Source organism: Bos indicus x Bos taurus, chromosome 7 (genome assembly GCF_003369695.1).
Source record: "Bos indicus x Bos taurus breed Angus x Brahman F1 hybrid chromosome 7, Bos_hybrid_MaternalHap_v2.0, whole genome shotgun sequence".
Lineage (NCBI taxonomy): Eukaryota > Metazoa > Chordata > Mammalia > Artiodactyla > Bovidae > Bos > Bos indicus x Bos taurus.
The window spans coordinates 2,228,935-2,243,718 of record NC_040082.1 but is presented as its reverse complement, the minus strand read 5'-3'; the positions used below and the strand labels follow the sequence as shown (position 1 = coordinate 2,243,718).

At 40.4% G+C, this 14,784-nt stretch overlaps 1 protein-coding gene across 1 annotated transcript in view; it reads right to left on the bottom strand.

Moving 5' to 3' along the window:
• Nucleotides 1–629: 629 nt before the first annotated feature.
• Nucleotides 630–14,784, bottom strand: part of PJA2 (praja ring finger ubiquitin ligase 2) — a 72,703-nt gene continuing 58,548 nt past the window's right edge. Inside the window, exons 8-10 of the mRNA XM_027545472.1 lie at nucleotides 6,815–6,929; nucleotides 6,333–6,454; nucleotides 630–3,767 (exon numbers count right to left, since the gene is read on the bottom strand). Coding sequence (XP_027401273.1) covers nucleotides 3,642–3,767; nucleotides 6,333–6,454; nucleotides 6,815–6,929 — 363 coding nt within the window. The 3' untranslated portion in view covers nucleotides 630–3,641. The remainder of the gene's footprint in view (nucleotides 3,768–6,332; nucleotides 6,455–6,814; nucleotides 6,930–14,784) is intronic.

Genomic DNA, 14,784 nt, shown 5'->3' with positions numbered 1-14,784 from the left:
TATTAGGAACCAGCCTGGCTTACCAGCAATACCTTGAGGTTTAGCAAAAGACAATAATGTGATACATGTGCCTAAAAATGATGCTAATGATAATAATAATGTCAACATATACTAGTTGTAATGGTCATATGTCAATCACCTTGATGATGGCAATAATGCTTCTGGATCCTGCTTTAGTCAGACCACAGAACTGTGTCTAGTTCTAAGCAATGCATTATACGTGAGAGACTGAAATAGTCAATGCCAGCTGGTCCAGAATAGGTATCATGCAAAATCTGAGAAAAGTATGAAGCCTGAGGGGAGACATGAAGAGGCGGCCACGTAGAAGGAACAAGACCTTTCTGCCTAGCTTCACACGTGCTACCTGTAGGCGCATGTGGGCGACACTCCTGTGATGCTGAAATCCAGCCCTTGCAGGCGCGCGGAGCGGCTCGCCCTCTGCAAGGCCACCAACCACTTCCGTACAGCCGAGTTCTCTTTTAGCCTCTTCCTTCTTGGATCACAGCAGAAGGACTATAAAATCACGTGCTCAGGAGCCTATTCCAGACTTCCTGTTAAGACCTGTGTTCTTTGCTATTAAAACTAAATCCTCGAGGAGGTTACGTTATAGAAGTGATACGACTACATGATTAAATATTAGAAATGACCACTGAGTATATCCTGTTTATTGTTTATGATTTACACGAAAAATGATGGTCTGGGGTTGTAGAACAATAAACCAATCATTACATTTAGACCTGGGCTTTTGAAAAGCTTGCATTCCATTTTAACAGTTCATATATATTTAACAGCTTATATATAAATCCAGATCACAAATAATCTTAAAGACTTAGCTTAGAGATAAACAAGAAACACAAAAGAAAACCACATAGATTTACCTTTAAATATCACCATTCATATTACAAGAAAGAAGAACACGTTTAAAAAAAAAATAAAATTATTAGGTCAAGTCACTTAACATATAATAGAGAAATAAGAGAAACAATATTTTAATTAATACTAATACTTCTAATTTACCATCATATATTCTTTACTTTTTCAAAATTTTCTAAATTTTCAAAATTTAGTTGCCTTGTCAGCCTCAGATTATATCAGCTTGTTACAATGACAATTCTAAAACCTCAATTTTATTTTTTACAGAATTTTTAAGCCAACTCTTATTGAACTTTTCTCCTTCACAGCAGATGTTTATAGATAGTAGGGAGCCAAGAATGAAGGGCGGAAACAGATGGAAAGCAAAAAGTACAACAGCTATCTTAAGTTCAGCTCTCAACACTGCTGGTTGAATTTGGAACCAAAACCTCTTAACAACTGGCAGATAATAGCTAAATCTTAATAGGCAAAGAGGAAATATTTTCCTTCTGACAGCTGCTATCTAGAAGAAAACCAAGGTCCCATTATACTGCCTAAATATAACGTGTGGCTTATTACAGAGAAAACCTGTAACAATGTCAGTTAACCAGTAAGTGTCACAACTGATCATTATTACTTAAAGGAAACAAACAACAACAACAAAAATCACACTAACCACAAATTTCCACAATATACACATGAGAATTAACCTTAATCTGATTTGACCGCTGACACTAACTGATTATCAATGAAATATGGTATGGAAAGATCACGGAGTAGAAAACAAGCAAAGATTAGTTTATACAACAGTGACTATATACATCAGAAGGAAAACATGCTACCTAATGCAACATTAAGGCTGAATGTAAGCATTTTGAAAGTCACAGACGCCCCGAAGAACCTCTAAATTACAAAGTCACCACATTACATGCATGCAATGTTCAGTTTTGTTTTACCCATAAAAGGATACACAGTATTTTGCTGTAAATACCAGACACATTTACAATATATGCAAAAATTAGAATGCAAGTTTTGTGTTCCTTATATTTAAGCCTCAAATGTGCCAACAGTGAAAATTCATTTAAGAATGAAGAAAAGAAATGGAATATAAATACTCAGAGAAATTACACAAATAAAACGCGAACTTTGCATTTGGGAAGCCATATAAACATTCCTGTTTTAGTGTCCAAACTAAATTATCGATGTACTACTTCGATGGATGTACACTCACTATGTGCTTTACTATTTTACTTGCTCAAATGTGGCATTCTAAGACCCATCACCATTCTCCGGTCTTGGTATCTAAAGCATCCCTAAGTTAAATATCATGTCCATGTTGATATATACTTGCCTACTGGGTGGGACAACCTAAACAGAAAGCTGTGCAGTCTTAGTTTGGTTTCATAATCACAGAGATGACTCTGTGGTCAGGTTTCCCATTAAAAAAAAAAAAAATGTGAGGAAAGCTGATTTTCTCTCTTGTGTAAAAGCTTGTGAACAGGTCTCTTTCAGAGGTTAAATTTGAGGTCAGCATCTTTCCTTTTATGGTAAGGAAATTAACACCAGAGCTGTGTTACCTGATCAGTTCTGTTCACACAGTTACTAGGGAATCATACAATCTATTCCTTTTTCATCTACGGCTTCATTTGACACTATTTTAATTCTGGGTGAATAGTTTTACCAAAATATATTAGTGCAGAGAAACAAAGGCTGATAATGTAATATGAATAATCTCTGTCCAGCAATACTTTAAAATAATAAATTGTAACACAGGAAGGTTTAGATATGTTGTAAAAAGGTGTGGTCAAATCTGTCCTGTACTCCATCAATTTGATGCTTTATACAAGATAGTACAATTAACTTTCTAGTTTTTTTAAGGATTCAGATTTTCCTTTGGGATACAACAGAATGAGTGTTTTAAAACCCTTCATGCTTTTTTTTTTTCAGACCTTCCAAAATATTACAGAGTGAAAATCACCTTTAACTCTATCCAGTATTTATTTCACAAATGTGCCATAAGTGTTCTGGACCTTCAAGTGTAACTTTAGACAAACAGAAGGATCTCGTAAGGCCATCTAAGTAATCTCACTGCACCAAGCACCGAGCACAGGAGATCGGTACTTTTCTTTACTAACTTTACTTTACACACATCCACCAGTTCAAATATAATAATTTTCTACCTAACCATTTCAAGGAGACTACAATTAAGATATAAACATTTTGTGATACTCTAGCTAGAAGTTTTGTTTGGCATTCTAAAAAGTCTTAATTTGAAAGAACATATACCTTCTTACAAAACCACTCAGTATTACCAACCAAGAGGTTTTGATGAAGCAAAGGGACCAAAGAAAAAGCATGCTTTATAATTCCTTTTTATTTCCAACGAAGCCAAATTTTACTACTGTTGTAATCACAATCTTCACATTTGATGCAAATAGGAAAGCTTAATTATAATCACTTAGTGGCAGTACTCCAGACAAAATCAACAACGTGTGCCACATAGATGATTATTTCTTCTGGAGAGAATTAATTGATAAGCTTGACTTTACAATTAATAACATGTTAAACTAAAGAAAACGGATGCACTACTTCAACATTCAGCTTGAAAACGTTTAGTACTTTCTGCAAACCTAAACTTAAGTTTAGAAAGGTTAATATTCTCTTTCTAAACTATGGCATAGACTATATATAGCATTTTTAATATATTTATATATAATTATTTGCACATCGGATTTAGAAGGAATCTGCAGATTTACTTTGATAGACTGATCTCACTCGAGTGGGAAGGCTTAGGGGGCTTCTGCAGCACTGTCGCCTGCAGGGGGCGCGTCACGATCAGGCTCAGCGGAAGCAGCTGCGGGCGTTTCCATCACAGCGGGCGGGAAGTGACGGCGGCACACGGGGCAGGTCCCGGACTGAAGGGAGAAAAACGGAGGGAGAGAAGAGCAAGTTGGCAGCCAACAAACGGAAAGGTCTGAATTGCTATGAAGTATCAGAACAGTAGCATTATCCTAAAAAAGTCAAATACTGTAACAACAAATGAACGTCAACCCACAAATCAGAGAAGCAGAATTCTGAGGCGATTTCCCCTCATCCCAATCAGACTCTTGATTTCTTTGAGGGAACAATGTTTCCTCATCAGTTCTGTATGTTATAGGTCACTCATCTTTCCTTTAGTGAGTATCACTGAGCATCTACCGTACTCTCCACTGAGCACTGGCGCTACAAGGGCGAGCTAGGAGTCGCAGGGTACGTCCTCCTCTGAAGTGAATTATTATGAATCTATGATGTATGTATTAAGAGAAACCAGAGACCTACTTAATTCATGTATTTATTACATCAAATCACCCCCCTAGGATCTTCCACATATATAGTAAAACCTCACTCTAGTGCGGTACAGATACGTCAAAGCAGATGGACTGCAGCCCTTCTTTATAAAGCCATATACTTCCTTTTCAGAAAGTTAAGAAGAGTTAGGTGCCTTGTGAATAATAAAACAAATCAATGAGGGAAGGTGGAACAGGGAAAGCAGTTAGACTGGGAGTGCATGATTTTAGGACCCATGGCAGATTACAGAGATTGCCATCTGGCAATAGATAATCCCCTCACAAACTGTCTTTTCCCCAGAGATCTCCCCGATAGAAAACAGGTTGAAGAAATCATGCTGTTGAAGGTGACAAAGATATGTATCTTGGGAACCTTCTCCCCAGAGGAAAGGCTTCACACTATGCTGCTTCCTGACAGGAGAGAGACTGAAGAAACTACGACCTTGGGTTAAGGCAAAAATCATTGACAATTCAAGACTGTACAACATAAGCAATATTTACAATTCAAGAACTTAATTCAGCAAACAGGTACTGTGCACTTGCCATAGAGATGGAGCCAAAGAGCAACATCTGAGAGTCAAATAGGAGTCCAGTCTCAGCCAAGCACACTGCAGCCATGGAACCTTGGTGAGTGACAACTACCAGGAAACGAGAGTAAGGACACCAAGATGCCCCCGAGTTGTTATCAGGATGAAGTGGGGAAACGCACATGTCCCACCCAGGAGTGACACACGGCAGGCACAGACAACACGAGACCCTTCTTGAGGCTCTGATACTATTGTGGGCGTTTAAAGAAAGAGGGTGCCAAGAATAGAAAAGGTGGCATGTAAGCTGGACCTCCCCAGAACCTCTATTTTTACAGTGAGGGGATGATCACACCAGGCTAGGCATGAGTAAAGGTACAGAGGAGTAAATCTGAAGGACGGACTAGATCCCAGAAGGCCTTGAAAGCCTAGACAGAAACTTTAGATATTATAAAGGCATAATGAACACTTCTGCACTGGATCTGACAGATATTAACTAGAATTTTGACAGAGATGAAGTGGCAGTACTTCTACTGCCAAGAACAAAACAAAAGAAAGGAAAGAAAAGGGAGGACGGAGAGGGTGGGAGTGAGAGAGAAGAGATCAAAGGAAACGGTCATGGAGGAGACAGAGAGCCGTATCCCTAAGAAATCAAGCTGAGAGAGTGATCTGGGAGCTTCTACTGAACTGCATGTAAATATCCCTTATGCAAGAATAGAGCTCACTGCGATTTAAAGAATACTTTTTAAAGTAATTCAAATATACTTAAAAATTATTGGGTAAACATTAAAAAACAGTATATAAAAATTGCATCAGAGGTACTTGGTAGGTTATTAAATATTTATCAAACCATTTCTACTTTACCTTTTAAATATTTTATTGAAATGCAGTTGATTCAGAATGTTATGTTAATTTCTACTATATGGCGAAGTGACTCCGCTATCTGTGTGTTCTTTCTCATATTCCTTTCCGTTAGGGTTTATCACGGGATATCGACTACAGCTGCCTGTGCTGCACAGTAAGACCTTGTTTATCCTCATTTTTAGAGATACCATCTCATGTTAGCAGAATATCTGTACAATGTTACAGTACTCTGAGTAGTCCCAAAGACTTCCTGGCTTAAGATATTTTTGAAAACAACAGATTTCAGAGATACAATCAAAGATCTAACTAGTTTTATCCTAACATCATTTTCTTACATTGCTTTTTTAGAAAATGTTAATAAGTTAAAGGGATTCCCTGATGGCTCAGATAGTAAAGAATCTGCCTGCAGTGCAGGAGAACCAGGTTCAATCCCTGGGTCAGGAAGATCCCCTGGAGAAGGAAATGGCAACCCACTCCAGTATTCTTGCCTGGGAAATCCTATGGATAGAGGAGCCTGGCAAGCTACAGTCCATGAGGTTACAGAGAGACGAATACGACTGAGAGACTCACACTTTAGTAAGGTAAAATGGCTTGATATTACCATTAATCTGTAATCATTAAAGGGTAACCAATTTTAAACACTAAATTAAAAAATATTTTGAGTATGTAGCTAAGTATAACAGGCTTAAAAAACACTACTATCATCATTAACTTGTAGAAGAAGCCATTAAAATATTAATTCTAAAAAAGTAAACCTGCAACTCACCTTTTGTAGCCAAATTGAGACACAAGGTTTGTGAAAGAAATGGTGACAGGGTAACTCTGTTGCTATGTCATCCTTAATATACTCACTGCAGCAGATCGGACAGCACTGCTCCTGACCAATAGCTGAAATCAAAGAATGTGACTTAACAATCCCACAAGGTTCAATTTTAACAAAACTGAAATCCAACACATTAACTCATAAATGATAACTACAGAAGATGAAAGAACCAGAATTTGATCAATTAATTGGCAAATGTATTTCTGCGTAATGCATGACAATTTGGAATTTAATAAAAACTGCTTTTGTAGAAAAGTTGACTGGAGAACATTTGTCCTAACCTATCACTCGATAAATTTCTAAGTTTCACAGAAAATCTAATGAAAATGTCTGACTGTATTTTTATCTTCTACGTGCACTGGTAACATACTTGAATATGCAATGTGTCGTCTGACACGTTTATGAGAGAGAAACGTTGCACTTACCAGTGTGATCCTCAAGAACAAGGGTCTCTGGAAGACCATCAATGCTCTCCTTACTGGCTGGTGGATTGGCCACTTCAACATCCACTGCAAGAGACTCTAAGTGTGCCAGGGCAGTCTGAAAATGGAAAGTCACAACACTTTGTTAGATACGCTTTTTAAGCAGCAATGAGAGCCATGTTTAAAGGTGTCATCTAAAATCACATCCAACATTACCCCTCTTCCTGTTGGTTTCTTTTGCTTTGATTCTGCACTGAACCAAAAATATCATAAACACAGGGAAAAAAACAAACAAACCTATTTCTCACAAGTACAACAAAAATCTATTTTGTCTCAATAACTCAATAATTTACTTGACTATCGTACTTATAATTTCAAAACAGTGGTTCTCTTCTAACTTGTGAGTTTCTGTGTGAGATCAATCACATGAAAGAAAGTAATATTTTGGACAGGTTCAACTCGTGAAAGTAAAATATGGCCAAGGTTACATGATGTTCAAGACAGGGAAGCCAATACTGTGCCCCTGAATGGCAGCATTGACTCCTGGCATAGAGTCCATGCACCCATGTTACCAGTTCACTAGTACTGGCACAGCTCGTTTTACTGTACTTGGCAGACATGGCATTTTTTACGAACCAAAGATTTCTGGCAGCCCTGCCTCAAACACATCTATCAGTGCCCCCTTTTCCAACAGCATTTCTCATTTCATGTCTCTGTCACATTTTAGTAATTCTCATATTTCAAACTTCCTATTATCATCATCTTTGTTTTGATGATCTGGGATCAGTGAACTCTGCTGTTACTGTGACTCACTGAAGGCTAAGACAGCGGTCAGTGCTCCTAGCAATGAAGTACTCTCACACGCAGGTGCGTACACTTCTTTAGACATGCTGCTACCATACACGTACTATGGTACACCATAAACATAGCTTTATACGCACTCAGAGACCCGACGTTCGTGCGACTCACTTCACTGTGGTGCTCTTGGCCTAAATCTGTAACCTCACTGAGATATGCCTGAACTCCCAGTTACCTGGGCTGTGAACTTATTTAGGAACTCAAATGTCTGGAAAAAGTCACTATTCTAAGAAAGACAGGAAGACCAGCAGATCATACAACCATCTAGCAGGAGTCAGCCTCATCCTTTTGTGGCTTGATTAGCCCTTTTGATTACAGTTAAATTACAACTGCAGACAGGACCTATACTCACAAGACCTAAAAGGTAGAAATAAACCAAATATCTACTGATGAATGAATGAACAAGCTGGTTAGTAAAGGTAAGTATATGGTCAAATTCAGAACACTCTGATACTATAATATGGCAGTATATTAACCATTTTACTGAGTATTAAGGTTAGAGCATAAGAGTATTAAAAATAAGTACACTACAATAACTTGCTAAAGAATACTCAGTATACAAAGAGAAACTGGGACATCAAAAACCTAAGAGGGGAATAAAAGGGCAGAGCTTTTTGCATGCAACTGAAGTTGTTACCAGCAAAAATAAGCTATTAAGATGTCTTATGTAAACCTCACAGAAATCATAGAGCAAAAATCTACATTAGATTTTTGTGTAGATAATACATCTAAATTATCTACACAAAAGATAATGAAAATCAAGTCACAAAGAAAACAATGGGAGAGGGAGAAAGGAACAAGGGAACTACAAAACAGCCAGACAATAATGGGTAAGAAAGAATTAGTAACTTCTTACCGTTCTCCAATCAAAAGGCATACAGTGGCAAAAGGAGAAAAAGACGACGACTCAACTCACCATATCCTACCTGTAAGAGACTCACTTCAGCTTTCAGGAAACACACAGGCTCCAAGTGAAGGGATGCAAAAAGACACTCTATTCAAGAGAAATCAAAGAGCAGGGGCAGCTATACTTGTATTAGATAAAAGAAACTTTAAGCCAAAAACTGTAGTAAGAGGTAAAGATGATTATTATATAAAGAATCAACTCATCAAGAAGATGTAACAATCATAAAAAATATGTACCAAATAACAGAGAACCTAAGCATAGTAAGCAAGTAAAAACAGATCTGAAGTGAGATTAGACAACAATAAGGGAGTATCAGGGGAGTTCAGTAACTCACTTTCAGCAACAGATACATTACTCAGACAAGACAAAAAGGAAACACTGGACTTGGACTCTACTTTAGGTAAAACAGACCTAACAGACAGATGCAGAACATCCCACACAACAGCAGCAGAACACACATTCTTGGATGTACACGGGCATTCTTCAGGTCAGATCCGAGCTCAAAACAAGTCTTGGCAAATTTGATAAGACTGAAGTCACACCAGCTATTGTTTCTGACCAAAATGGCAAGAAATAAAAAACCAACAACCGGAAGAAATTGGAAAATTCATAACTATGTGGAAATTAAACAAGACACTTCTGAACAACCAATGGCTTGTTCACATGTTCAGTATGCCAAAACTTATAGGATGAAGCAAAAACAGATCTAAGAGGGAAGTTTATAACAAAAAAAGTCTACATTGAAAAAAAAAGAGGAATTATTCAGGCAACCTAACTTTACACATTAAAATTTGTATAGAACCACAAAAGACCTTGATCATGAATAGCCAAAGCAAGGAACAAAGCTGAAGGCATCACATTTCCTGATACTATTAAACTACAGTGATTAAACAGTATGGAGCTGGGATAAATACAGACACACGTTAACAGTGGAGCAGAATCAAGAACCAGAAACAAACCCTGGAAAACATAAGACCTGATAAAGGAGCCAGGAATACTCAGGGGGAAAGGACAGTCTCCTCAATAAATGGTACCGGGAAGACTGAAAATCACACGCAGATGATCATCACATGCATAAAACTGAACCCCTAAGAATAACTGATGCCTCTGAACTGTGGTGCTGGAGAAGACTCTTGAGAGTACTGTGTACTGCAAGGAACTCAAACTAGTCCATCCTAAGGGAAATCAACCCTGAATATTCATTGGAAGGACCAACGCTGAAACTGAAGCTCCAGTACTCTGGCCCCTGATGTGAAGAGCCGACTCACTGGAAAAGACCCTGATGCTGGGAAAGACTGAAGGTGGGAGGAGAAGGGGACGACAGAGGATGAGACGGTTGGATGGCATCATCGGCTCAATGGACATGAGTTTGAACAAGCTGTGGGAGATGATAAAAGACAGGGAAGCCTGGTGCACTACAGTCCATGGGGCTGTAAAAAGTCAAGACACGACTCAGTGACTGAACAACAACCACCTTACACCACTCACAGAAAGTTAACCTGACACGGAATAAAGACTTACACCTAAGACATGAAACAGTAAACTTCCAGTTATAAGACAAGTCAGTCCTGGGGATTCACGGTAGCAAACTGATTATAGGTGACAATATTGCATTATATACCTGAAATAAGGTAAGGGAGTAAATCTTAAATGCTCTCACAAGACAGAAACAGTAGTTATGTGAGCTGACGGAGGTTAACAACTCGCCTGTGATAATCACTGCACAATATATAAGTGTATCAAATCCACATTCTGTACACCTTGTATGCTTGTGTGCCAACTCGCTTCAGTCATGTCAGACTCTGTGTGGCCCCATGGACTGCAGCCCGCCAGGCTCCTCTGTCCATGGGATTCTCCAGGCGAGGATACTGGAGTGGGCTGCCATGCCCTCCTCCAGGGACCATCCTGACCCAGGGACTTTACCACTAGCACCACCGGGGAAGCCCTACGGTCCACCCTAAACGTACACAATGTTACATGTCAATTATACCCCAATAGAGCTGGAACAGTGGGGTACGTACAAACAGTGGAGTACAACGGAGCCTTGGAAAATAAGGGAATCCTGACACACGCTAAAGCAAGGGTGAGCACTGAAGGCATGATGCTCGCTGAAAAGGTCAGCCACAGAAGGATAAACACTGTATCCCTGACACGAGGTAGCTAAAGTAGTAAAATCCATAGGACAGACAGGAGAATGAAGGCTGCCACAGAATGAGAAGAGGAGGGATGCGGTTACTGTTTATGTACTTAATGCCCCTTAACTACACACTTAAAAATGGTTAGAATGGTAAATTTTACATTATATGCCTGTTACAATACAAAATAAACTGGGCTTTCTAGGTAGGAATAGGATTCTGCCTGATGGTTAACAGTGTCACCTTGGATGGCAAGCACAGTCTTTTGTATACTCCTCATAACCTAGCCTAGGTACTTTAGCAACCATCTTTTCAAAAAGAATTTGAGAAGACTTACAACAGAGTATAGGGCCAAACCACAGTCAGGACTGAAAAAGGAAAAAGCAAAGGAAGGTTTTTTGTAAAAGTTAATAAACACAGTTAATAGCACTGAACCCCAAGTTTGACTCTGGATTTGAAACAGACATTACAAAAACAAAAACAGTGTGCCGGTAACAGAATTGTTGCCTCTCAGCTCCAAATTCACTTTTCATTTCCTTTCTGTGAAAACAGATCTGGGCCTTTTAAGTGTTCCTCCTCTGTCTTAGGCTCAGGCAGTAGAGGGTGCTGGAGAGACTGGGGGAAAGGACTGCTGCTTAGTTCCAGCGGGCTTGCCCCCAGCAGGGAGAAGATTTCCTGTCTCTACCCCTACCTTGGCCTCTGCACCACAGGGCTTCTGCCCCGGCTCCTCCCGTGAGCGGCTTCCCTAGCACCTGGCTCCAGAAGCACACGCACTCTCCCCAGTGCCTCACAGCTGCAGGGGGAGGTGCCTGCAGCCTCCCCTGGCACTCATCTTGGTGGTTTTATAGTAGGAGTGCTTCCCTGGGAACAACTTCTCCAGCACTCCAAAGCCAGATTTTTGCCAAAAACCAGAGGGCAGATTTCCAGCAAGTTCTGCCAGCCTAGCCGTACAAACACTTGTCTAAGAACCACAGCTGTGTCCTTTACAACGCCGTCTGGATCTTAACCCTGCGGGCAGAGTGGTAGAGTGCTTCGTCTCAGCCCTGAGGCTATCCCTCAAATCTGCTATTCCTGTATTCCTCAGAATTCACTGTGCCCGGGCCTCCCACGTGGCACAGTGGTCAACAAGCTGCCAGCCAATGGAGAAGCGGGTTCGATCCCTGGGTCAGGAAGATCCCCTGGAGAAGGGAAGGGCACCCCACTCCATTATTCTTGCCTGGGAAATCCCATGGACAGAGGAGCCTGGTGGGCTGCAGTCCATGGGGTCACACAGCATCAGAAACAAGTGTGCACACATGCAGCCTAACTGTAGTTCATAATTCTTATCCTACTCAAATTACTGTTTTCTTTCTTGTGACTGAGCCCAGACTGACACAGAACTGGTATCAGGCGCGATCCCATGAAGGAGGAATGGGACTGCTGTGGTGGGACCTTTCTGCTTGAGCTCAGTGCTGAGAGCCTTACCAACTGGAGTGGGATGCTCTCAAGGCACAGGCTGCAGCAGCATCAGAACTGAACTATCTTTGGTGGAATGCGACCACGAGCCAACCCAGCGCGTGTGGGGAACCAGCTGTCTGCCCACCTGACCTTACGGCATAACGGTGACTATAAAAGCCGTGACGTATGATGGATCCTTCCGAGTGTCCCTGCAGGCTGACAGGGAGAAAAGCACAAACCCGAGCCCACTAACTTTCAAAGGGAAGCACAGTATGAGAACCAGAGTGTGCCCATGACAGCCCTGGAAAAAAATCTCTCATTTCTAAAAATCAAGCATACATTTTAAATTAATTCTAAGTCTTGTCAAGTTTCTCAAAAATTATACCACTAACTGGTTAAGAAACAGGATTCTAAAACTCAGAATGAGGATATGTGGTTGAATTCAGATGTAACTGTTTTGAATCCCCATTTCACTCTTAAGTCTCCTTTACCAGCAGGAGCGGCTGACCATCCACAAGCCTCTTTCCTCTACTTGAACATCCTGTAGAGGGATAACTGCGTACAAGGCCCACATCTCTTAGTACTTCTATCCCCAACAGTAAAGTTACCAGAAGACCACAGCAGCCAGAAAAGGCAAGATGACTAAGGACATGAGACTCCTGAGAGCGGTAGGCGTGGGTCTCACCACCAAGTAAAGAATCCTAACCAGGCAGATCCTTGCTGAAGACAGGGAGAATAAGGGAAAAGGACACTGCAGCTGTCAATTACAGCCTGTTACCAAACACAAAAACGAGGACCAGCGGCTCTGCAGGCACTCCATCTGCTTGGTGTATGTTTATGTTTATCTGCATCTAACCATTTTTCCATCTTTCCCATTTTTATTTTATACAGCAGTCAGCTTTACAATTTAATCTTTATGTAAAAGAACATTCAGTATGACCGACTTAACCTGTGGAGTCATTAACATAGCCAGCAATGAATGCAATGACTCTTGGGGCTCTTCATGTGCTCATCGGGGGAAACACTGAAAACTTCTGTTGTATCTTGTTAGACAGAAACATAACTGTTGTGTACTGGATGGGAGTCCAAATGTTTGTTGAAAGGGGTATACAGAATCCAAGCAGTCAAAGATATATGGACTGCTCCAAAGACCAATGATCATTTCTCAGATCTAAATTCACTTCTTTTGTAAGCTCTGGGAAAATGGATTTGGGCCATTTAAATATGTTCCCTCCTGACGCTATCATGATGTCAAGCTTCATTCACAGCGACTGCTAAAGAGAAGGAGCAGCAGGGAAAGCACTTTGCTCCTGGTCCTCGTGAGAAGCCCACCAGCTTCTGTGGCACACACAGCCTTCTCCAGCAGCAGACTCCCACAGTGCACACAGCCTCTCCAGCACCCAGCTCTTGCAGGGCACGCAGCCATCAGGCTTCCTCCAGCCCCCACCGCAGACACAGCGTTCCAGTCAGACATCACCCTCCAGGGCTGATCTTCCCCAAGTTCTGCCAGCCGAGGACCGCAGTGACTTCTCTGCTATTCAGTGAGCCACAGCTGTGCCATCTCCACCAAGGTGTGGATCCCAGCCACGGAGCAAAGTGCCAGCTCTCCCTTAGGTGGTCCTGGGTGGTGGCTGCTCCGTGTGCGTGCTTTTTCTATATTCTGTAGAACGATCTTTGTTACTAAACACTCCCTTTTCATTCTAATCCCTTGTTACAGTGGTTTTTACACATATTGAAATTTCAGGTATTTATTAGCACTACAAATTGCAGTCATCAGAAAGGAATAATGAACCCAGTGACACAAACGTGTATTAAAGCATAGTTAACCTGAATAACCTCCCCAAATGGATCTTCCTATAAATAGAATCCCTTCTTTTTGTTTATGTGTAGCACAGATGAGCTCTCTTTATATTAAAACTTTCCCATAAAGAAATAGGGAAATGGAAAGTAAGAGCCTGTTACTTGTCCCTTCTTTCTCATGAGTAACTACAGCTGCAGTCATGAATGTCCTTCAATTCCCTATCTACTTCTCAAGGTAAACTCTGTAAGAACTCATCTGTAAATTTCAATATATGTAAAAATAATTTATTGTCTTGGCACTTACATATATTTAAGATGATCTGGGGTCACTTATAAGCAACAAGTGCAAGAAAGACCACTTTACAGCCACTGCTACGAAAATCCATAAAAATCTGTCTACACCTTAGTACAATATATATTCAAATGTTAGCCCAAGTGTCAGAAACGCAACTAGATGGCCTAAACAGCCTTAAAGCAGCACAATCCTTTGTCAGCACAGAATCTAGTTTCTAAAGAATAAAATAATTTAGCTTTTAAAGAATGGAGACTTATACCAAATCATTTATTATGGACTTTGAATGACCAGTAATTCCAGATTAGTGATTACCACTAATTCATGATGTTAGATGATTACCATTTGGCTGGCTGATCATCTGAAGGCATCTTTGAATACAGCCATTTACTGAGAGCTTATGACAATACCAGGTATTTTTCTAAGTGCAAAACTTTGTTTTTCCCATTTTGTAGATAAGGACCTACAACTTACAGAGGTTAAGTCAACTATCCAAGGTCACACTGCCTAAAAGAGTCACTCTAACTCAAAAGTCTCTGCGTTT